The sequence below is a fragment of the Lynx canadensis genome, chromosome B4 (assembly GCF_007474595.2).
Source record: "Lynx canadensis isolate LIC74 chromosome B4, mLynCan4.pri.v2, whole genome shotgun sequence".
In the NCBI taxonomy this organism is placed as follows: domain Eukaryota; kingdom Metazoa; phylum Chordata; class Mammalia; order Carnivora; family Felidae; genus Lynx; species Lynx canadensis.
The window spans coordinates 61,931,512-61,956,203 of NC_044309.1; the positions used below are offsets into that span (position 1 = coordinate 61,931,512).

The 24,692-nt window shown below is 38.8% G+C and overlaps 1 protein-coding gene across 1 annotated transcript in view; it reads right to left on the reverse strand.

Annotated features, from left to right (window-relative positions):
* Positions 1-24,692, reverse strand: part of OVCH1 (ovochymase 1) — an 85,808-nt gene that overhangs the window by 55,773 nt on the left and 5,343 nt on the right. Inside the window, exons 6-15 of the mRNA XM_032593776.1 lie at positions 21,811-21,906; positions 20,777-20,928; positions 18,920-19,106; positions 16,878-16,965; positions 10,113-10,246; positions 8,792-8,932; positions 8,558-8,688; positions 7,486-7,579; positions 5,839-5,967; positions 2,589-2,769 (exon numbers count right to left, since the gene is read on the reverse strand). Coding sequence (XP_032449667.1) covers positions 2,589-2,769; positions 5,839-5,967; positions 7,486-7,579; positions 8,558-8,688; positions 8,792-8,932; positions 10,113-10,246; positions 16,878-16,965; positions 18,920-19,106; positions 20,777-20,928; positions 21,811-21,906 — 1,333 coding nt within the window. The remainder of the gene's footprint in view (positions 1-2,588; positions 2,770-5,838; positions 5,968-7,485; positions 7,580-8,557; positions 8,689-8,791; positions 8,933-10,112; positions 10,247-16,877; positions 16,966-18,919; positions 19,107-20,776; positions 20,929-21,810; positions 21,907-24,692) is intronic.

The window sequence follows — 24,692 nt, forward strand, 5'->3', positions numbered from 1 at the left end:
CATGTTTAGCTTAATATAGATACAGAAAGATAGCTATATTTACAGAATGGATTAGCAACCATAGCTATATTTCCTAGCTCTGTCAGCTGAGAGGACCTAGTGCAATAACACCCTAGTAGCAACTAGTACACGCACCACTTAGACCTTGATTTCTCATACCATTCTCCAATAAAGTAGACCAGGGCTCACTGGAGAAATGACTGGTTCTAGGACTGAGGAGGGAATACATCAGATAAACCTGGAGCATTTTGTAGTGTCACAAATGGATAGGGGCATGTCAAAAAGATAAGAGGTGACCCTGAAAGAGCTGACACTGGTCAAAGCTGGAAAAATTTGAGCAACAAAATAGATATGTAGTATTTTAATGTTATTTTAAAAAAAAAATTTTTTTTTCAACATTTATTTATTTTTGGGACAGAGAGAGACAGAGCATGAACGGGGGAGGGGCAGAGAGAGAGGGAGACACAGAATCGGAAACAGGCTCCAGGCTCTGAGCCATCAGCCCAGAGCCCGACGCGGGGCTCGAACTCACGGACCGCGAGATCGTGACCTGGCTGAAGTCGGACGCTTAACCGACTGCGCCACCCAGGCGCCCCTGTTATTTTTTTTTAGAGAAAGCATGAGAAGGGGGGGGAGGGGTAGAGAGAGAGGGAAACACAGAATCTGAAGCAGGCTCCAGGCTCCAAGCTTTCAGCATAGAGCCCGATGTGGGGCTCACACTCACAAATGGAGAATCATGACCTGAGCTGAAGTTGGACTCTTAACCAACTGAGCCGTCCAGATGCCCCTGTAGTATTTTCAAATAAATATCCCTGAATCCATACCGATATAAATACATTGTTTAACAAATAAATCAGGAAGAATAGACATATCTCCCATACAGAAAAATTTCAAACAATTTATGTAGACACTTTCCACTCAGGAGGTGAAGCTTAATACCCAATGCCTCAAGTGGCATATGACTTCTGTAGTTTTCCTCTTCCAAAACCATAATCCCAGTAAAACCATGAGGAAATAGCAGATAAATTCAAATTGAGGGACCTTCTACAAAATAACAGATGAGTACTCCCCCAAACTGGGAAGGTCATCAAAAACCAGGAAAGTCTGTGATACTCAGAGCCAAGAGTAGCCTTACGTGACATGCCGACTAAATGTAATGTGGTATCCTGAATGGCAAAGGGAACTGCAACCACAAACACCTTGAGACAGAGGAAATGCAGCATGTTTGAGGAATGGGGCTGGCCCATTATGAGCAAGCAGGGTCAAGTTTGGGTCAGATAGATAGGAAGTGGTTCTTCATCATGGCTGTACATTGGAATCATGAGAGGGTTTTTTTTTTAAGTTTATTTTGAGAGAAAGAGAAAAAGTGCATGAGCAGGGACAGGGGCAGAAAGAGAGAGAGAGAGAGAGAGAGAGAGAGAGAGAGAGAGAGAGAGAGAATCCCAAGCAGGCTATTGCACTGTCAGCACAGGGCCTGATGCAGGGCTTGAACCCATGAACCATGAGATCATGACCTGAGCTGAAATCAAGAGTCAGATGCTCAACCTACTGAGTCACCCATCTGAGGAGTTTAAATAAAAATAAAAAATTAAATAAAAAAAAAAAAAACTACCCATGTCTAGAAGTCACCAACAAGTGACTTTAGTTTGGAAGGAAAATGAATTAATTTCAGTTATACAAAGGCACCTAGCTTATCTGTATACCATTAAGATAAGAGCAATTCACAGTAAAATAGAAACTACAATTCTTTTACATTATCAAAACCAAGAAAAACCAAACAGTGTACTAGTTTTAAGGATTCACAGATGTTAAAATTAAAAAAAAAACCATCAGTATCATAAATACAAAATTTAGCATAGTGTCTTCCTCTTGGCAGGGGTTCTAGGGGGTCTTAAGAAGTGTAAAGAGTCTTCCTAAACTGGGTGGCAAGGACACATATGTACATTTACTATTCTTTAGAACACATATGTGTCATGTGCAGTTTTTCATATCATGGCATAATTCACAATTTAAAAACCCTGAAAATGTTAAGCAAAATTTTAGTTCATTGGTAGTCCAGTGACCAACATGGTAGATTATCCTACTGTGCTCTCCACTATTTGGACCATATTTTAAGGAAAACAACACTAAATCAATCCAAAGGGAGGTGTACCACATGGCAAGGTATCTGGAATTACTGACAAACAACACAATGATGAGCCCTAGCTTAAAGATGAAATTAAGGGGCAATGTGAGAGAGATCTTCAAGTATAGGGAACACTGTTATGTGAAAGAAGAAGCAGACTAAGTTTTTGTTTTCGAGAGCTCCAGTAAATTTAGACCAATAGGTTTCTGCTAAAGAGAAACAGACGTGTGCTCAACATAATAATCAGAGATTGCCATAAATGAGATGAGCAATTTCAAGATTTGATCAACATTTTCCTCACTGACATTGTTTAAGTAGAGGAAACGGCTGTATAGAAAGTCATTGAAAGATTCCTGCTTTAGAATTAGTCTGGATGACTTTATTCGATAATTATACTTCTACCCTAGGCATGGCCATAAATACATGCTAAGTACGTTATTAAAATATCATCAATTTCACTCACGATTGCACACAATGGGCTGCAGTGAGAATCCAGGTTGGGTTGAGGATGGCACCTCCACACTGGTGACTGCCTTGAAACCTCACACCCACCTGCCATGGCCAACAGTGGGGACAGGCTTCCTCCCCCACTACAGTTCTTCTGGAAAGCCACTGGAGACTAAATGGAGGGATGCCACAGATACCTATAGCAGAGAGGATGAAATTAATGACCTACCCAACTGAAGTAAGAAAGAACATACACCTCCTCCAATAGCTGACGGTAGTAATTTCCAAATATCAGATGAGCTTTATAGAGATATCAACTCCCTAACATCCACCTCTGAGGAATCTGATTTTAAAAGCTTGCCTTGGTAACTCTGCTAAGCAATTAGGTTTTTAGTTACTGGCCTACAGAGTAATATTTACTCATTCATTCAATAAATAATTTTAGTGGTTTGTACTGCCAGGCAATGTTCTCGATAGTGATGTTTTAGGTGTCGCTGATCTATCAGTGAATAGAATAGACAAAAGTCTTGGCTGTCATGGAACTTACATTCTACTGGGATGGGTTATTTTTGTTGTTGTTGTTGTTGTTAACAGAGCATATAAAGTTCTTCATACATATCCTTGTTTCTTCTCTCTCTCGTGGCATTTTCTCCTATTGCAGCTCCCTGTACAACTTTCTATTATAGCTCATCTAGGCCATATTGAATACATGCATATAGAACAATGAAAGATCATAATTTTTGACCAGATACTTCAGATTACAAGTAAGTTAAAAGTTGCCAGTGTGTGCTAAAATGAAACAAAACAAAAAACTTTGTTTTCTCCCTTTGCCTCAAAATGCATAATCATATATTAAATATGGATTCTAGGAAGATATTTTAAATATCAAGTTTGCACAGGTGCAAATGAGGACAAAGAATTACTCTCTGCACCCTTTTCTTCTAATCATAAAGCTTATTTCTTCTTCCCTCTATTTATATGTGTATATGCAAACCCAAACAAAATTCTGGAAGTTTCATGGACCTAAATGTAAAACTCATTCTTCTTCATTGTAGAGTTATATAAATGTAAAATGAGGCTTTCCAAAGAAGAAAGATTAAACAGGTAGTAACTACGTGACCATCAACTCACCATATGGAATAAGTTTTGCAGAAGATACAAGATTGGTTTGGGGAGGTGATGTTGATCCAACTTGGTTTGAAGAGTCTACAGAGAAAACATTTTTTTAGTTGAAAATATTTAAAGTCGTCTACACTAGCTGACCCTGCTTGCTTATCCTGGTCAATCATAAAACCACTCTAATGTTGATTTCACTACTGCAATCTTTCCAGTGCTAAATGCCAGATCCCATAGATGTGATTGGTTATATTTTTCTTAAATTTCTAGTGTATCTTGACCCTTTTAAGCATTTCTTCCTTCTTTGGCCTCATTAAATTACTCTCTTGATTTTCTCAAAAAATCTATGACCATCTCTTCTCAATCTCAGTCTTATTTTCAAGATCCTATCCTCCAGCCTGCAAGATACTCCACAAAGTACAGTTCATAACCCTATTACTATTCATTTGCATATATATGACTTCCACATTTCTCAAGTCTCTTTTCTGAATTCTAGATGTAGAATATGCTAGCTATATTCATCTGGATCTCCCACAAGCTCATACAAATCCACTTGTCTCAAATGAAACCAATTGATTTCAAGAGTCAACACGGTCTTATGTTTCCCTGTATCATTTAGTGGCTCTACCATCCACCTAGCCACTCAAGCTAGAGTCCTCAGAATCATGCTGGAATTTTTCTACTTTATATATCACCTTTGCCACAGCATATCTGATCAAGGAATACCCCTAAAATAAATTCTTACAATGATTTATTCACTACTCTCCTTGTAAATTCACTAATCTCTGCCTAATCTTTGTCTCTATCTTCCACATTACTACCAACGTTTGGGTTCTGGCTCCGCCTCTTGGCAGTTATGCATCTTTGGGAAAGCTACTTAACCTCTCTGAACTTTCTTCCTTCATCTGTGAAAAGGAGAGCATTGTATAAACCTTTTAGGTTTGTAAGGAGGAATAAATGTGGTAATGCATGTGAAATGTTTAGTCTATACTTGGTACAGAGCAAGTAATCAACAAATGTTAGCTGGCTATCCTATCACTCTGCTACCTAAAACTGAATGCCCTGAATCCATCATGATACGACTCTTGCCTCTTCTAACATTCCCTCCAAAACTTGAACACTGCCAAATTATTTGTAGTTTTTTGTACATCACCCATTCTTTTCCACACTAGGGTCTTTAAGGAATGATATTCCTTCCATCTTAGTAAAGGCTGCTTTATTTTCTAGAATGGCTAGAAAACTATAAATCCTTCAAAACCCTGAAATGTCCCAAAACAGAGACAGTCAATCTCATTTCTGAATTGCATTCTCTAATCTAAATTATCTACTTTTGATATAAGGTGCTTAAAGTGTTTTTTGATCATTGAGTGGATGTAGTTTCTTAGCTTCACCAGAGGTTCTTGTTAAAGCACAGATTCCTGGGCCCCATCACAGATCTACAGAACCTAAATCTTCAGGAGTGGGCACAGGAATCTGCAGTTAAAAAAATTTTTAATGTTCATTTAATTTCGAGAGAGAAACAGAGAGTGAGCAGGGGTGGGGCAGAGAGAGAGGGAGACACAGAACCTGAAGAAGGCTTCAGGCTCTGAGCTGTCAGCACAGAGCTCGATGCGGGGCTGGAACCTATGAACTGTGAGATCATGACCTGAGCTGAAGTCAGATGCTCAACCAACTGAGCCACCCAGATGCCCCAGAAATCTGCATGTTTTGGGGCACCTGGGTGACTCAGTAGGTTGAGCGTCCGATTTCGGTTCAGGTCATGATCTCGCGGTCTGTGAGTTCAAGCCCTGCACTGGGCTCTGTGCTGATAGCTCAGAGCCTGGAGCCTCCTTTGGATTCTGTGTCTCCCTCTCTCTCTTACCCTCTCCTGCTTACACTCTGCCACTCTCTTTCTCTCATATAAATAAACATTAAAAAAAATGTTTTTTAAAGTAGGCTCCATGCCCATGACCCTGAGATCAAGACCTGAGCTAAGATCAAGAGTCAGATGCATAACCAACCGAGCCACCCAGGAGTCCCAGGAATCTGCATTTATATTTTGTCACCAAGGTGTTTCAAGCACCCTAAATTCAGGTAAACATGGCTAAGTGATCTTCCGTATAACTATTTTCACAAGCAAAAATAATTACTGTGCTAGTGCTTATCCTCACCTGAGAGCAAAAAGGTGAAACTAGCCTTGAAGCCTCGGAAGTTATTTTCACCATCACTTTTAAAATGAATCACCAGCATATTATGAGGACTGAATATTGGAGTAGGGTTCAAGATCCCACAAAGTTTAGCTGTAAAAGTTTTAGGAAAGTTTGATTTACAGTTACAAAATGTTTTAAGTCAGAAAACAGAGGTAAAACATTATCTAATTTTTTCCCAGCAATTCTGGTTTTCTTCAACTTTGGTTTGTAGGCACACTTTTCCATTGTATGTGGGAGTGAAACACTAGTTTCAAGATAACTATGTGTTGTAATTTTATCTCATAGAAAAACACTCTACAGATAGAGAAAAGACATCTGATTTTTAGCATGCATAGAAATGTCAATTGACTTTTAATGTACACAGTGCGAAGGGGCTAAAGAAAATCCCAAACTTCGTATCCTCCTTTCAAAGGGAAGGTGGCTATGCTTTATGTAAGTAACACCTGAAATCTGCTTCACTTGAAGCCCACTCTATACAGATCCTATTCAGCTGGATGAGGGGGATTGTGCCTCCACTCAGCTGCCTGAATATCCAAACATTCCCAACCCACCTATATTCCTGGTCTCAGACCCACACTGACATCTAACTAAGGGACCAATAATAGGTATATTAAGGGAGTGGCTGCACAGCTGGAAGAGATAACTTCTTATACTAAGTAAATTGGTAGGTCAAAATGGAAAGTATATTTGAAGTTTTAGTTCCAAAAATTAACTTTTAAGATTCAAGTAGAAACTATAGTTTTGGTTACTTTGGTTACTTTTGGTTACTTTTTTTTGGTTACTATACTTTTCAGTTACTTTTCTTGGTTACTTTTTAATACAAAAAGGAGTTTAAAAAATTACCTTCAGTAACTGCCAAAAATGTATTCAATGTTACTATTTCCTTTTTCCCTGGGACTTCACATTCACCTTCCAAATATTCTGAAACATTCTCCAAATTTTACATGTTTCTATTAAAAATCTTACTGGTGAGGGGTGCCTGGGTGGCTCAGTTGGTTAAGTGTCTGACTTCAGCTCAGGTCATGATCTCACATCTTGTGGGTTCAAGCCCCACGTTGGGCTCTGTGCTGACAGCTCAGAGCCTGGAACCTGCTTTGGATTCTGTGTCTCCTTCTCTCTCTGCCCTTCCCCCACTCGTATGCTGTCTCTCTCTCTCTGTCTCTCTCTCTCTCTCTCTCTCTCTCTCTCTCTTTCAAAAATAAATAAACATTAAAAGAAAATCTTACTGGTGGGGCAGCACCTGGGTAGCTCAGTCGGTTTAGCATCCAACTTTGGCTCAGGTCATGATCTCATACCTGATCTCAGACCTTGTGGGTTCGAGCCCGGTGTCAGGCTCTGAGCTGACAGCTTGGGATTCTGTGTCTCCCTCTCTCTCTGCCCCTCCCCCGTCTCATGCTCCCTCTCTTTCTCAAAAATGAATAAACATTAAAAAAATTTTTTTTAATTTTCCTGGTGAATCCATTGTTGGCTCATCGGTTAAAGCTAAAGTTTTTTGACACATGAGTTTCCAGAATAAGAAATCCTTATTCTCATTCAACTTTGTGTCACCCAAGGAGGCCAGTCAGTGTTACAACTACTCTTGTTCTTTACAGATGGAATGTTACCCACCTAACTCGTGCTCCTCTTCAGGATCACCATAAATCACAACAGCATCATAAATACAGTTTGGGCTAAATTCAGTGATAAAGTCCTCAAATTCCAACTGTGCAAATTAGAAACATAACCAGAGAAATGGTCAAGGAAGAGAAGAGATGAACTTTAAAAGCTTCCCTCTGAACATGAAAAGGCTGGCAGTTACCCCTCCTATTCTATTGATAGAAGTGTAAGTAATTGCAGCCTCTTTGGAGAACAATTTGGCAATGACTATGAGGTTTAAATGCAGAAATCCTTTGACACAGAAAGTCCACTCCTGGGAATCACATACATCCACATGTGCCCAAATACATGGACACAAGAATGTACTAGCACTGCTGGTAAGGGCAAAGACTGGAAACCCACTAAGTGTATATTATTGGGACCTGACTTAAATTATGGAATATCGGGGCCCCTGGGTGGCTCAGCTGGTTGAGTGTCCGGCTTCAGCTCAGGTCATGATCTCATGCTTTGTGAGTTCAAGCCCCGTGTCGGGCTCTGTGCTGACAGCTCAGAGCCTGGATCCTGCTTCCAGTTCTGTGTCTCCCTGTCTCTCTGCTCCTTCCCCACTTGTGGTCTGTCTCTGTCTCTCTCAAAAATAAATAAACATTAAAAAAATTAAAAAGAAAGAAATTATGGAATATCACACAATATAATGTATGCAGTTAATGAAAAGTGCTCTGTGGACTCATTTGGAAAGATCTTTGAGATATTTTTAAGGAGAAAAAGCATTGGTAAGCAATGTAAATATATGCATGTTTCTAAATGCTCAGAAGATCTCCCTAGGGACACTCTAGTGTTCACTTGCCATTAGGAGGTATGATGGGTGTTAGATGAGAAGGAGGCCTACTTTTCGATGTATTCTCTTAAACTGCTCAAACTTTTCAAAGCACATTTATAGATCCAGATGTAGGTTGATATATTTATATATGGCGGCAAACTGAAGCTCCTAGTCATAATGGCAGTTTCATAGGCAGGATGAAGCAAGTTCTGCCTAACCAACACAGCTAAGCTCTCAATGAAGTAAAGATCTTCCTTAGCTGCTTACCTTTATAATGTGTTTCTCCGGAGCACGAATGAACCAATGACACTTTACATTCATGGGATACGAGTCAGGATAACTGGCAGAGTGAATCATCCCTTCTTCCACCAATACAGCTACACTCCCACAGCCTGAACCTGTTGAAGTGTCAGGGAAATCTAAAGTGAATGGCCAAAGGCATTCCCTCTTCCTTATTCCCATATCAGATAAAAACATCAGGGAATTAAATATCTGAGATACCAGCTTCTGAGTTCTTCTGAACAGCAGTAAATGTAAGCTCAAAGCTGCTGCCACCGTTTTCTGGATCAGAAACAAATGTAACTGTGGCCTCACTGGTCTCAGTCAGCAATGGTGAAGGCAATTTATCTCCACAGACCTTACCTTAAAAGGAAAAGAAATTGAAATAGCATTACTAAAAATGTCACAAACTTTTTTTTCCTAATACTATGTTCCAGGAACTCTGTGTTCTCAACCCACCAAACTATTTACTGGTTAATTTAATTTTTCCACACTGTCTGTATCTGTGCTTTTTCAAACTCAATCTCACATGTCTAAATTCTACGCATCCTTCAGGGCCTGACTCAAAGTCCAGTTCTCATAAACCGTCCTAAATACCCACTAAAGTAAGAGGTACCTTTTCTGAGTCACCGCAGCACATTTCCTGTACCATGTCATTTTCTACTTTATGGTACACGCTTAGATACCTTATCAGACTGCAATTGCATTAGAGCAGAGACTGTTTTTACAAGTCCACATATGTGTAGGACTTGATATGATATCTGGCACATAGTTGATTTTTTAACAAATGATTGGTTGAAAGAATGGTTCCTAGGTAAATTGCAGGCCTGAATGTGAAATCATTTAGTCAATGAATATTATAACCCTTAGCACAATACCTTATCTACAGCATCCTGTCGATTTGCAACAAGCTATTTGTCCTAATCACTGGTCTAGGGAGACCTAGAGACCAAGGTCTATACCAGCTCTAGAGATCTTCTATCAAGATGCTTAACACATATTTCAATTAAAGTTATCAATTATGCTTATATAGTGTATAAGTGGTATTCCACAAATGACCTGAAATGATCTATTGTCATGAGAGAAAAGAACATCATAAAACAATGTGAAGTTCAATGTGTATAGTTATTATGTATAAATGAATATACAGTACCTGAAAATGTTAACAGCATTTATCTCTAGGTGGTAGGATTTTTAATGGTTTACATTTTCTTCCAGTTACTTACCTGTCTTTACCAAATTTGGCAAACAGGCACCCACTTTTGTGATAAAACCAAAAAACAAAATAGATGTTGCCTTGAAAGGAAGTTTCTGATAATTGTGAGATCAATGTCATTCAAAACTGCTACTCAACCTGAGAAGGGAATAGCTCACTCAACATGCCAGTCATTGGTTCCTCTCTTACCACACACATCTGCCCCTTCAGGAAAGGGACAGCATATAAAGTGTTCTATGGCAGATATCTAACTTCAGGTCCCTTTGCACGTCTTCAGTTGTTCAGATACTCTAACACGACAAGAAAAAATAAATGTAACATACGTACTAATAAGCACTCCATTGCTTGATTGTAAAGATATATAGCCATGGTCACAACCAACTTGATTTTGTATGTCTAAGCTTGCAAATTTTATCAGGATAATTTTATCTTCTGGTACCATTATTTTCCACATACATAAGCTAGACAGGGGAAGGTGGAGAAAGTATAATAAATAGGACAGTCAAATGTGACAAATAAGATCTAATATATGGGCTTTAGCTCATAACTTACCAGTAACAAAAATCATAAAGACTATTAGAAGATAATAGGCAATGGAAGTTCCTTATATAAGAATAATTTGGATAGGCTCAAATTGCTGGCATTTATCCAACAAATAGAGGCGTTAATTAGAGAGTGGCCAGAAACCACCCTTTAAATTTCATTCTGTTATAAAATGCTAGGATTCTGATCTGTAAATTGAAAACCCTAAGATTCACCTCTTTGTTCTAACTTATTAGCCTAATTGAAAATTCATAGTTTTCACCCAGAAGTCAAATTATGGGTCATGAATTATGGATTGACCATGCTGCATATGTTAACTCTAACCAGCCACATCCTCCAAGGTCAGCCTGGATCTCAGTCCCTGAAGGTGCAATATCACCTCCCTAACTCCCAGTAAGGTCAGCTGTGACCTTTTATTAACATCTTTAGAAATATGTCTAAACATTTTGAAAGGAGTCTTACATAATTTAACACATAATCTTTTACTTTTATTTTCCTATACGAATTCGTATTATTAAAGAAAAGAAACCCCAGCAGACCGTAAATCCTTAGCATCTTTTGTGCCTCACATTCATTGGGCTGCAAAGCACTCTTACCTGGAATCTAACATGTCAGAACAAACCTCTTTCTAAAACTTGGCAGTCTTTCTCAACAGGCTTAGACCTTTTTTGTTGTTGTGTTTTTTTTACATAATTTTTTTAAGTTTATTTATTTTTGAGAGAGAGAAAGAGACAGCATGAGCGGGGGAAGGGCAGAGAGAGAGAGAGAGGGGGAGAGAATCCCAAGCAGGCTCCACACTGCCAGCACAGACCCCAATGCAGGGCTCGAACCCACAAAACCATGAGATCATGACCTGAGCCAAAACCAAGAGTCAGACAACTTAATTGACTGAGCCACCCAGGCACTCCATCAACAGCCTTAGACCTCTTAACAGTATCACTGCCCTCTAAGTAATAAGTGTTCAGGACTGTAGGAGTTATCCAGCTTTTTAATGCCCTGTTTCCAAAAACCAAATGTAACAATTCTTACTAAATATCTTCTTAACCAGAAACTCCTTGCTTTACTTTTTCAAGTCCATCGTCTTGAACATCGAGGTCAAAATAGGCTGCTTAAATATTATTAAAATCCCTCTTTAAGCACTTCAATTTATAAAACAATAGGCTGTCTAAAATATTACAAAGCTCACTTTTTTAGGCACTTCAATTGAAAAAGCACTCCACATCTATTATCCTTATTGAGGCTCTTTATAACTCTCTGAAGTGGGCAGGGAGAAATTATTCCCCTTATTCCAAATAAGAAAACTGTCATGATATTAAAAGACTCATCACACCTCACACATAATAGGAAATATAGGTTGGGCTTTATGGCTTCAAAGTCAGGTACTTTCTCCTGTTCATCAAATTATTGTCTACCTCAAAATCCCTACCTCAGTGATAGAAAACAGATTTCAAATCATATGCCAACCTGGTTTGTTGTTAGTGACTGCTGTGTTGCAAAGGATTCTGAGGTCTAATCAAGCTAAGTGAGAGAGGATTACCAAAATTAAGCCTTGATTTACCCATTCAAATGTTTACTGAGCATTATTATATGCCAGGCACTGTTCTAGGCTCTTAGAAATGCAATGTCTCCCACAGGCATGGAAGGGGAGAGATGACCTGAGTGTCCTTATCTGCCAGGTCTCAGAATCTAGGTACCACCCAGCAGAATAAAGATAGGCTTGGAGGAACTGTGTAACTCCTTGTTCCTTCTTCACATTATTTGTTTCTATCTTAACATTAGTTAATTAACTCCATCTTCAATTAATCCTTCTACCATTCTCAAGGCTGCTTAGCATAATGGAGAAATCACTAAGATGCAGATTGATTCCCTATCGCATTACATTTCTAAAGCACATGTTTTTTCCTCCACATTGGAACATTCCAGAATCAGAAGGTTCTTATAGTCTTACAATTAATTCTTTTAGACATAGATGGACACAGTTCTTGCATAGAGGAATGATCTCTGGCCAGTCACCCAGGTGCACTATCAACTGCATGCTACTTACGTTATTTTCAGGTGTTTCAGACTATACGGGTGGTGGGAATTTTAGACTACATACCTGCATAAGTATTAGCTTGTGATTCAAAATCTCAGAGAAGATTTTTACCCCTCACTACACCAGTGTCAAGGTAGGGGCATGTAGCTTTCCACATGGGTGGGCGTGTGCCTGGTTTAGCCTTACACTGAACATACAGCTTTTGGTGTCCCATCTTTATTTGAAATCTCCTGATCTGGGGTATTTTTTATTTCTTTGTTGAGTACATAAAATAACAATTTTACAACCAGTTTGTTTTAGATTTGCTGAAATACAGTATCAATTCATGCTAATACTGAGTTGTAAAGTTGCTGAAAGTCTTCCCATTAATCTCTGGTTGATTCATTTTAGTCCTTACATGCTATTAAGTATCTTAACTATTTAATCTCAACTTCATCCTCTAAACTTGAAGCAGCTAAAACCTTACAATTACTAAGAAGACATCTAGTGTAAATTCATTTAACCTTCCTATAGGTAACCTGAATTTTGTTGTTGTTGTTGCTTTCTCAGGAAAGTGATTATTCTTCATTTTTTCCAAAGCTAAATCTTCTTTAACTGTTCTGTTCTCATGAAACATCCTTCATGTATTTATACATTTCTCTTGACTCATCTTACTCTTTCTTCTGCTCATAAGCACAGTTAAGCCTAACCCACCCACCCCAACACAACAACAACAAAAAAAAACCCTGCTTCTCTTGAAACCTGTCCTACTATCCAAAAGCCACTGTCCTGTCTTCCTCTTTCCCTTCACTGTTAACTGTCTCCTCATCTGAAACAAGGGCAGCAAACCCTCACTCCCATGCCTCCTACAGGTCAAAAACCCTCATGTTAATTTTAAGGCTCTCTCTCTCTCTTACAACCCACATTTTCTTTTTTTTTTTTTTTTAATTTTTTTTTAACGTTTATTTATTTTTGAGACAGAGAGAGACAGAGCATGAACGGGGGAGGGTCAGAGAGAGAGGGAGACACAGAATCTGAAACAGGTTCCAGGCTCTGAGCAGTCAGCACAGAGCCCGACGCGGGGCTCAAACTCACGGACCGCGAGATCGTGACCTGAGCCGAAGTCGGACGCTTAACTGACTGAGCCACCCAGGCGCCCCACAACCCACATTTTCAACTCACTATCAAATCCTGCGGTTCTATCACTTTCACCTCCTCTACTATTGCAAACCTGGTCCCAAGCCATCGTGCTTACCTGGATTATTAGTGTCGCTACCAATGACACTAACAGGGCTCAGCTCTTGGTCTTTCCCTTCCAGAGTCTTTTTTCTTTTTTTTTTTTTTAAGTTTATTTATTTATTTAGAGAGCATGCGTGCACAAGCAGGGGAGAGGCAGAGAGACAGGGAGAGAATTCCAAGCAGAATCTGTAGGGCCATTGCAGAACCCATGCAGGATTTGAACACGTGAACCATGAGATCATGCCCTGAGCTGAAATCAAGAGTTGGACGCTCAACTGACCGAGCCATGCAGGTGCCCCTATGGTCTATTTTCAATGAAACAACCAAAGTGATCCTTTTTAAGTGTGTCAGATCATGTTCCTTGTCTGCTCTAAGTCCTCCAATGATAATACATCTTGTAGTAAAATTCAAAAAAGTCCTTCTTATGTCTTCTAAGTCTGACCATGCTAACCATGACCATTTCCACCCATCACTTAGCTCTAGTGCTTTGATTCTACTGTTCCCCAGATATACCAAAAATTTTCCTGCCTCACATATGCCATTCCTTCTGCAAAGAATGTTCCTTCCCAAGATGACCATATGATTCCCTCCCACATCTTATTCAAGTCTTTGTTCAAATATCATCCTTATAATTAGGCTTTTCCTGAGCAACTTCTCTAATATTGCACAACTATCCTGCCTTCTTGCTATGGTTTTCTGCATAGCGCTTACCACCTCCTACTATTATTTATAACGTTATTTGTATTACCCCTGTTCTCCATTTTCCAACTTGTCTCCAAAGGAAGCATTTCTGTCTGTTTCATTCACTGCTTTATTTCTAGCACCTGAAACAGTGCTTGGCACATCTTAAAGCTTTGATAAAAATGTTTTGACTATTTGATGAATAGTCAACAAGTCTTCAACAACCACTCAGCCAGTTATGAATATAGCTCCTGATCCTACAATTCTACTCAATTAGCTGCCATATCCAATGCCATTTTATCTCACCTCATTTTGCCTTCTGCAATATCTAACACTGATAACAACCGTTTTTGCCTTGAAAGTCTTTCCTGCAGAAATCTCTTCAATACTTCATTGTCTAAGTTGAATCACAGGTTCTCTTTGCTTGAGGGTAAATTGGCTGTCATCTGCATGTCTCTTAGTCCAATGTACAAATGCTTTCTACAACTTCACCCATAACCATCCATGCTTTTCTCAAATATCTACTTATAAAGGAAATCCATTACTCCTGAGGAAGGCCATTAGATCTCAGAACTCTTTCAAGTTAGAAACTACCTTCTATTGCAGGGTGCCTGAGTAGCTCAGTCAGTTAAGCATCTGACTCTTGATATTGGCTCAGGCCATGATTTCGTGGTTTGTGGGATTGAGCCCCACATCATACTGCATGCTAACAGTGCAGAACCTGCTTGGGATTCTCTCTCTCCTTCTCTCTCTCTGCCCCCCCCCCCAATTGAATAATATAAATTAAAAAAAAAAAAAAGAAACTACCTTATATTGGATTGAAATCTGCTTTCTCCTAACCTTCCAGCTCCTTATTCTCAGCTCTGCACTTCACTGGAGCAAGTCCAATTCTGCTTCTGTAGTAGATCCTCAGACAAGACAGTCCCTTCCTCCTCTCAAGTCTTCTTTGCATCAAAACCATTCCTGGTTCCTTCTACCATATCTCCCAAGGTATCATTCCAAATTTCTTTCCATGTCAGCCATTGTCCTTCAGATAATTTCTAGCTTATCAATGCCTCTTTCTAAAGATTGTACCTGGAGACCCCTCCCGATGCCCCTGCCCAGGACTCTAATAAAATAGGACTCTCACTCTTATTCTAGATGCTATTTTCCTCAAAGTTTAAGCAAAAATGGCAAAGCCTTTATTGGTATTACATTACTAGTTTGACACACAGAAAGTCAACTTGGACTTTTTAAAATTTTATTTTAGAGATAGAGTGTGCATACAACCTGGGGAAAGGGGGAGAGAGGGAGAATCATAAGCAGCCTCCATTCTCAGTACAGAGCCCAATGCAGGGCCTGGTCTCATGACCCTGGGATTATGATCTGAACTGAAATCAAGATTCAGACACTAAACCAACTGAGCCACCCAGGTGCTCCTCAACTTAGACTTTTAAGCCTTTTAAATATTGGCTGAAATTAAGCCACATTATTTCCTTTCTATATTTACAACAAATATCTACAGGTCATTATACATTCATTTTATAAATTATAATCTTGCCACCATTTTAGTTTCCCATTGCTTACAGCAAAAAATTCTAATCTTCTCCTCATGGAATTTAAGACCCTCTATAACTAAGAGCTAACCAGCCTTTTTATCTTCATTGTCCACTGCTATACCAGTTCTTACTTATGCTAACATTACTGTCCAGCTGTCCTGTGACTCACACTGTCCAAACAACCATGATATTCTCTACCTCCCTGACATTTCTTACACATTATCCCCTCTACGTGGCATGATATGTTGAAATCTCTTAGACACTAGAGCTACAAACAACTTCATGAGCTATAAAATTATAACTATCCTTCAATGTGTAGTTTCAATACTATCCCCTTCACTAAAACATTCCTACCTCCATGTCTCCCAACCACGGTATAAACACACACATGCCTCACAAACCACTGCAATGTGAATTAGTCTTTCTATTTTCCAAAATACCACCCTACGCCTGGGTAGTGTGGATTATAAAGCTTATTGGTCTTGTTTTACAGTATAGTTTTTTATCCAGCTCTTTCTTCTTACCAGATTATAAACTCACAGAACTATGATCTACCTTTGTGTATCTTTAAATGCTCATACAATTTTTAAAATTCAGAACACTTGAGGAAGTGAAATACTTGCAAAACTTATTTCTAAAGCTTAAAGATATCTTTAGAGGAGACAGAGTATGTAGAAAAAATTTAAAGACAGTGAAACATATTCATCTCCAGCTATTTCCCATCTTCTGGGAAATAAAATATCACCATTATTACAGAAATAAGTAGGAAAGGATTCATCACTAAATTCCCGTAACAATCTCACTAGCAGATGCTTTCAACATTGGATATTTGAAAACATCAATTCAGATAAGCTCCAGTCTTAATACTACTTGTGCTGATGATCTGTATTGGTGGATAGCAGAAATACCAACCAGCAAATGTTTGCTAATCAGAAAATATCAGATGAAACATATAGACTTTTATGTTAAGCAGATTAAGAAATTGAAATACTAGACAAAATTCACAAAACATAGCCCCTTAAGTGGCCTGATATTGGGGGGCGGAAACCCAATAATCATCCTACCTTGGATACATACCAATTATGAGAACAGCTGCTTTCTTTGGAATGGTGGTAACGAATCTTCCCATTTTCTCCAAATAACACTGTTCTCTCAGATCTACAATCTTTCAAAATGTAGAAAAAAGTTGATTATTTACTTCAGCTATGAACAGAATTTCAAGATATATGATACATAGCTTGAAGCTTTGTAATTTATATAATTTATATTTATGGGAATGCATGTTTTTAGATGCTTTGACCTAGACACTGTACTTAGACTTCACTGAGGTAATTTATAAATCATAATGTTCTTTTCTTTACCCAAGTTCTTCAGATTTAATATTTCTTTATCCAGCTTTTGCAAATCATGAGTCACATCGAGGTTTCAAATTTATATTACATGGCACTAATACGGCTTTCTCCCCCATCTCTCACTAGGATATCCTGGGTTATAATAAAATACTTTGTATAAAAATACTAAAGTAAAAGTTCACAAGTTTTATATTTAAATTTTTTTATATTTAAATTTTTAATGTTTATTTTTGAGAGAGAGCGAGTACACAAGTGGGGGAGGGGCAGGGAGAAAGGGAGACACAGAATCTGAAGCATGCTCCTGGCTTTGAGCTGTCAGCACAGAGCCTGACACAGGGCTTGAACTCATGAACCACGAGATTATGACCTGAGCCGAATTCAGGTGCTTAACTGACCAAGCTACCCAGGTGCCCCGAAAGTACACAAATTTTAGCAGGGACATGTCAAGTCTCTATCATGCACTCAGCAATTTCAAATTCCAGTGTCACATTTTAATTGTTGGAAACTAGAAGAAATAGGCAACTGTGGCATGAGAAGCTTAGATGATGTTAAGGAAGTATTATTTAAATAAATTGTCACATTGTGCTATTATTTGACTGTGGAATTAACCATTACTGGCTGATTTCATTGCCATTTTAAAATATTGTTACTGTTAACCTTTGTTCAGGGCTTATTAATCCTTTTAACCTTCTCTTTCAGGTGATGAAAACTGAATAGAATTGCTACCAGGAGAGACTCTCCCTGTGCAGTAATGACAATGAACAGAACACTTTCACTCTGAGGTCCAAATCGGAGTGGCAAGCCTGCTCTAGTCAGAGGGAGCTCTGGTGCTCAGCTGGACCAGTTAACAGTGGTGCTTCTCGAATCATCAGCAAGGTGGCTGATCTTGGACTGCAATGAGGGAAGGCTGAAGGGAGCCCTGTGCTCTGACTCTCTGGCTCCCGGCCTTGAAACGACTTGCTTCTTGTACTGAACTGCTTGGTCCTGTAAGTTGTGTGTCCTCACTCGCTCTGTTCTGCAAAGGCTGCCCTTTTGCGCAGGTGCTGTCCCTCTGCAAGGCAAACCTTGTATCCCTTGGGACTGAGCCCCTCTGCCTTGTCCTCAGTGCTCTGACAGCTCTCAGGGGCTTAGCTCACCTTGTAGCTTAGCTTAGCTCATCTTTCATCACTGGGCCAACATACTCCTCTGTCTTCCCAAATAGTAGGAAAGTTCCCTGAGGACAGGCTTGGCATCTCCAGACCCACATTTGTTTCCTAATTCTAGATTTTAGTGCTGCAAAACAACTACCCTCCAAGGCCTCCCTTATTTTCCCCACTGTTGTCAAGTAAAATTAACAAAGGTGAGTGGGGAAAATGGGAGGTGAGTAATTTATTTTTAGTGCTCTAAACTAGTTTAGGGGAAAAAGGTATGTCACCTGGATAAATGAAGCAAGAATCCTTTCTCAAAGACTATTTTTTAAAAAATCTCATCCTTACAAAAAAAGACCCATATCTCATGAAAATCTACATGAACATAAACTTGAAGATTCAGGCTCTGTCCAAGTTAAGTTCAAGTTAAACTGAAAGCGATCAGTTCTCATGAATTCAGAGATTTAAGTTTATATATATTGGATTAGGAATTGAAAACCAGACAAAGTCATGCTTTCTTTTACAGCTTAGTTCTGATTATATCTGCAACATATCAGAATAACTACCCTTGAAATAAGCATGATCAATTTTTGATTTAGAACAAAAGGCAGAAGGATGAATTCACAGAAATTATACCTACCTGTGAATGTGTTCTGAGTGATAAAATCCATCAACTCAAACACCTTGGAGAAAATGCCAGGTGATGCCCTTCTATGGTTATTTCTTAAAGGCCAACCTCTAGTCCAACCAGCTCCCTGGGAAGTTATCCCAGCAAGGACCCAGATTCCATTGCCTCTTCTACAAACAAATGGACTTCCAGAGTCTCCCTTTTGTGGGACAGAAAAAGATGAAACTTGAAAATATTCACGAGTTAAAAGTATTTCAGCACAGGGGCACCTGGGTGGTTCTGTCGGTTAGGTGTCCGACTTCGGCTCAGGTCATGATCTCACGGTCCATGAATTCGAGCCCCGCATCGGGCTCTGTGCTGACAGCTCAGAGCCTTAAGCCTGTTTCAGATTCTGTGTTTCCCTGTCTCTCTGGCCCTCCCCTGTTCATACTCTGTCTCTGTCTCAAAAATAAATTAACGTTAAAAAAAATTAAAAAAAAAAAAGTATTTCAGCACAACAACAAACAGCACTCGTCCCAAAGAGAGAAGTAGTAGAGGCATATATACCCACTGGTTACTATCAATCAACATTTTTTTTATCCATCTTTTTGCCTCTTCATCATTAGTTTCAAGGTACAGTCTTTTTGCCCAAATGTAACCTCCTTACAATTAGTGCCTGCAATCTTGTTGAGCTAACACTTAATTTCTCTCTTACCTCTACTTGTTTGTGAACAACCACATGCATTCTGCAACCAGTGAGAGGAGCAGGGGGAATTGACAGGTACATTCTTCCACTCTACTTTGCCATCTGGAATTGCTAGGAAAGACTGGGTCATATCCAAGCCTACAGCACCCGTGAATTGAGTCAAGTTCATGCAATGGCTGAAGGCTCTCAGAACAGAGGCCTAATTTTGTCCCAGGGTCTATATGTATAGGACTGTTGGTTCTCAGAGTAGAGGATAAAGAACCCATGATTTTAGGATCCTTTCTTTAATAATCCTTCATAATAATGTAGTGCTTTGGGAACATGGGTCAATTCTGTGCCAGACTAAACCCTCTTCAAAAGGCAGAGAATTGAGGGTTTAACTGCCCGCCCCCCAAAGGATTGCCTCTCAAGGATGCAGACAGGATAAAACACCCTTAATCTACCTGTACTGTCCTGTCAGGTGTCCTGTCACCACCTGCCCCCTTGCTCCAGAACAAAAAAGTCAAGAAATTTTCCAACAGATAATTTTAGGGAGCTTCCTACAGCAGTTTCAAGCTGCTTGCTGGGGAAGAATAAAAACTCCCGACTCCTCCAATTAAAAAAAAAAAAAGTGGTTTTCCAATTAAATTATCTTCTCTAAAACTTAAAACTCATGTCTTTCACAAATTGGTCTCCTTTTCCTCTAACTTGTGAAGATCGGTCTTCTTTATAAGCTACCGTAGTCAGCCTTGGGAGGTCATTCACAACATGTTTTAAACAACAGTTACTATAGCTGTGCCATCTTTGGTCAAACATTGTACAAACATTGCATTCTGCACTCAACACTTAAAAAAAGTCACAATGTTTAACAAAAAGTGGAATGAAAAATAATTTACAGATAGACCTAATCAGATAGAGCCAAAGTGCTCTTGCACCATTGCATTAGGTTGGAAATGTTGAACCCCCCTCCCCATCTTCCCTCCTTCCATCTTCCCAAAAAGAGGGGTGGGGGTAAGAATGGGCACGGAACAGGAAAGAATGCTCTCAGGCCAGGTCAAGTAAACCTTTTCAGTAGAAGCATGGTGGAAAGATGAACAAAAAAAGAATGTTGAAGCAATTATTCCCCAAAAGCAGCTCATGGGAAAAGGCAGAATCCACTATCACTGATATGATACTGAATAACTGGGCTGGCTAATGCTTTTTACCTGACAGGCCTCCTTTTCCCCATCAGGAAAACTGGCACACATCATGGTCCTCCCCAGGAGAGGAAAATTCATACCCGTCAGCACAGAATTACACGTTCTGTCATCCATGATGGGAAGCTCTACTTCTTGTAGGACATCTGAATACTCTGATGCTGTGGAGATGGACTGATGAGTTAGTCAACAATTGTCCTCACTGAAACAAATCAGTAAGAACCCTACAAGTATAAAACTATTTCAACCATGTTTAGGGGCACCTGAGTGGCTCAGTTGGTTAAGCATCTGACTTCAGCTCAGGTCATGATATCACAGTTTGTGAGTTTGAGCCCTGCTTTGGGCTCTGTGCTGACAGCTCAGAGCCTGGAGCCTACTTGAGATTCTGTGTCTCCCCCTCTCTCTACCCCTCCCTTGCTCACGCTCTGTGTCTGTCTCTCAATAATAAATAAATGTTAAAAAAAAAAAAACCTATTTCAACTATGTTTAATCAAAATGTGGAAGTCCTTTTGTAAGGTGTGAATTATATTCTTTCCTAAAATCAGATATGTGATAAAGGACATTTTTTTATTAGCAGATTTTTTTTAAGGTAATATAGGCAATTGTATCTTTCCTAACCATATACTTCAAGTTTTCCTAAGTGGAAAACTTTAGTCAATAAAGCAGTATTTGTGAAATTCTTATTTTTGAAAAATCATAATATTAAAGACAAGGAAATTTAACTATTGTGACTATTTCCTGATTATCCCTTTACTGTATTCTTCTTCATCTGTCATAGTTACTGCTGGTTTTCTTTTTCTGACACATCATAACCAAAATGGTCAGCAGAAGTTTTATGTTGAGCCTTAGATACAGGCATTTTTTTGGTAAAAACAACAAGAAATTCTCACTGGATTATAACTCGGGAAAAAAACAAAAACAAAATAGGATAAATATATTACTCGTGGCCACTACAATTTCTGCTTCATAATAATTCTAAAGAAATCTAAAGAAAGAAATCTAAAGAAATCTAAAACTACTATATATTTTTTGATGCCTCTTACTCTCTGAAATCTTGCACCATCCACTGGTCATGCAAAGAAGCCCTGCTTCAAATTTATCATCTTTATGGGGAAGACAGATTGGCTGAACAGCAGTTCCTGGAAAAAGAAAATTTTAAGGTTCCTAGATAGGCAAGTGATGCTGAATATATTTAGAAAAGTAACATCCAGCTGTTTTCATGGCTTCTACACTTTCCCTCTAAATATAATATTGATATATATTTTAAGTTTTCCCCTCTCATAAAAAACTATTCCATATTTGTAGAAATTTAGAAAAATGCAGAAAAAGTAAAATAGGAAGACCATAATCCAGTGTTATACACACCACCTTGACCCTCCAAAACTCACATTTTAGGGTATACACTTGTCCTTTTTTTTTTCCTTCCAAGATTTTATTTAAATTCAAGTTAGTCTACATATAGTGTAGTACTGGTTTCAGTATAAGTCAGTGATTCATCATTTACATATAATACCCAATGTTCATCCCAGCAAGTGCCCTCCTTAATGCCTATCACCGATTTAGCCCATCCCCCCACCTACCTCCCCTCCAGCAACCCTCAGTTTGTTCTCTATCTTTAAAAGTCTCCTATGGCTTGCCTTCCTCTCTGTTTTTATCTTATTTTCCCTTCCTTTCCCCTATGTTCATGTTTTGTTTCTTAAATTCCACATATAAGTGAAATCATGGTATCCGTCTTTCTCTGACTTCTTTTGCTCAGTAAAATAAACCCTAGATCAACCCATGTCATTGCAAATGACCAAGATTTCAATCTTTTTGATGTCTGAGTGATAATATTCCATTGTATGTATATATGTGTATGTATCTTTTTTTATCCATTCATCAGTTCATGGGCATTCCTTAATTTGGCTATTGTTGATAGTGCTACTATAATGCTATAAACATTGGGATTTATGTACCCCTTTGAATCAGTGTTTTTGTATCCTTTGGATAAATAATAGTAGTGTAATTGTAGAGTCTTAAGACAGTTCTATTTTTAACTTTTTGAGGAACATCCATACTGTTTTCCAGAATGGCTGCACCAGTTTACATTCCCACCAACAGTGCAAGAGGGTTCTCCTTTCTCCACATTCTCATCAACATTAGTAGTTTCCTAACTTGTTAATTGTAGCCATTCTGACAGCTGTGAGGTGATATCTCATTGTGGTTGTGATTTTTATTTCTCTGATGAGTGATGTTGAGCATCAACATCCAAATTTCTCCAAATTTCTCTTCTTTGGAGAAATGTCTGTTCATGTCTTCTGCCATTTCTTAACTCGATTATTTTTGGGGTGTTGAGTTTGGTAAGTTCTTTATAGATTTTAGATACTAGCCCTTTACCCAGTATGTCATTTGCAAGTATCTTCTCCATTCTGTAGGTTGCCTTTTAGTTTTGTTGATTATTTCCTTCACTGTGCTGAATCCTTTTATCTTAATGAAGTCCCAATGGTTCATTTTTGCTTTTGTTTCCCTTGCCGCCGGAGTCTAGTAAGAAGCTGCTATGGCCAAGGTCAAAGAGGTTGCTGCCTGTGTTCCCCTCTAGGATTTTGATGGTTTCCTATTTCACCTTTAGGTCTTTCATCCATTTTGAATTTACTTTTGTGTATGGTGTAAGAAAGTGGTCCAGTTTTCCCAACAACCTTTGTTGAAGAGACTCTTTTTTCCATTGGATGTTCTTTGCTGCTTTGTCAAAGATTAAGTGACCATATAGGCATGCGTCAATTTCTGGGTTCTATATTCTGTTCCACTGAGGGTATACCCTTGTTTCTAAAGGATAGTTTCCCCTAATGGTAATCCAGTACTACTATGTGGCAAGCACTTTTCTAGACTCCAGTAAATTAGCAGAAAGATAAATCCTTTAGATACAAGGGTGTGTGTTGGGGTAGCAGGAATGCAAATTATAAATAAAATAACTTATTTGGTTGTTAGGTAATATCACTCTGGAAAAATCAGAGTAGGGTAAAGAAGATCCAAAGTCTGGGGATTAGGGAAGATGGCATGGGAAATGTAGTTTTAAATATGATAGTCATGGCAAGTGCCTTTGAGTAGATAACATTTCTTTTAAGTAGGCTTCATACCTAGCCTAGAACCCAATGCAGGGCTTGAACTCACCACCCTGATATCAAGACCTGAGCTGAGATCAAGAGTCAGACACTTAATTTACTGAGCCACCCAGGTGCCCCTGAACAGATGACATTTGAGTAAAGCCTTGTAACCAAGTGGTTATCTGAGCAGAAAGTATTTCAAGAAAATAAGAAACAGAATGGAAAGTCCCTGCAGTGGGATAATGTCATATATGCTTGAGAACAGTTGGCCAGAATAGCTGGAACAGATTAAGGGGAACAAAATAGTGAAAAAACAAAAAAACAGGCTAGATCTAGGGCTAAGAGGACAGAGATGGCAATTGATAAAAATATTGATTTCCATCTGAGTGTAATGAAGAACCACTGAAGTGTTTTGAACAGAGTGACATAATATAACCTAGATTTTAAAAAGTATTATTCTGGTTGTTAGGTTAATAATAATTAGGCTTTCAAAAGAGAAAGCTAAAGACAATTTAAGAGACCATTAAAATTAACCCAAGCAAGAAAGGATGGTAGCCTGGAACAGGATGGTAAGAGTAGACCGGGTGAGGCAGAAACCATGGGACTTTTGTGATGGATTAGGTACACAATGTGAGAGAAAGATTTAAGACTGAGTGCAAAGTGTTTAGCTTAAACAACTGGAAGGGTAGAGCTGTCATTCAACAAAATGAAAGACTATGGGTAAAGTAGATAGGATACAGGGGATAATCAAGACTCTGTTTTAAACATATTGTTTGAGATGCCGATTAGCCATCCGGGTGGGTGACCAGTAGGCAGTTAGCTATACGACTCCTATTAATCCCAGC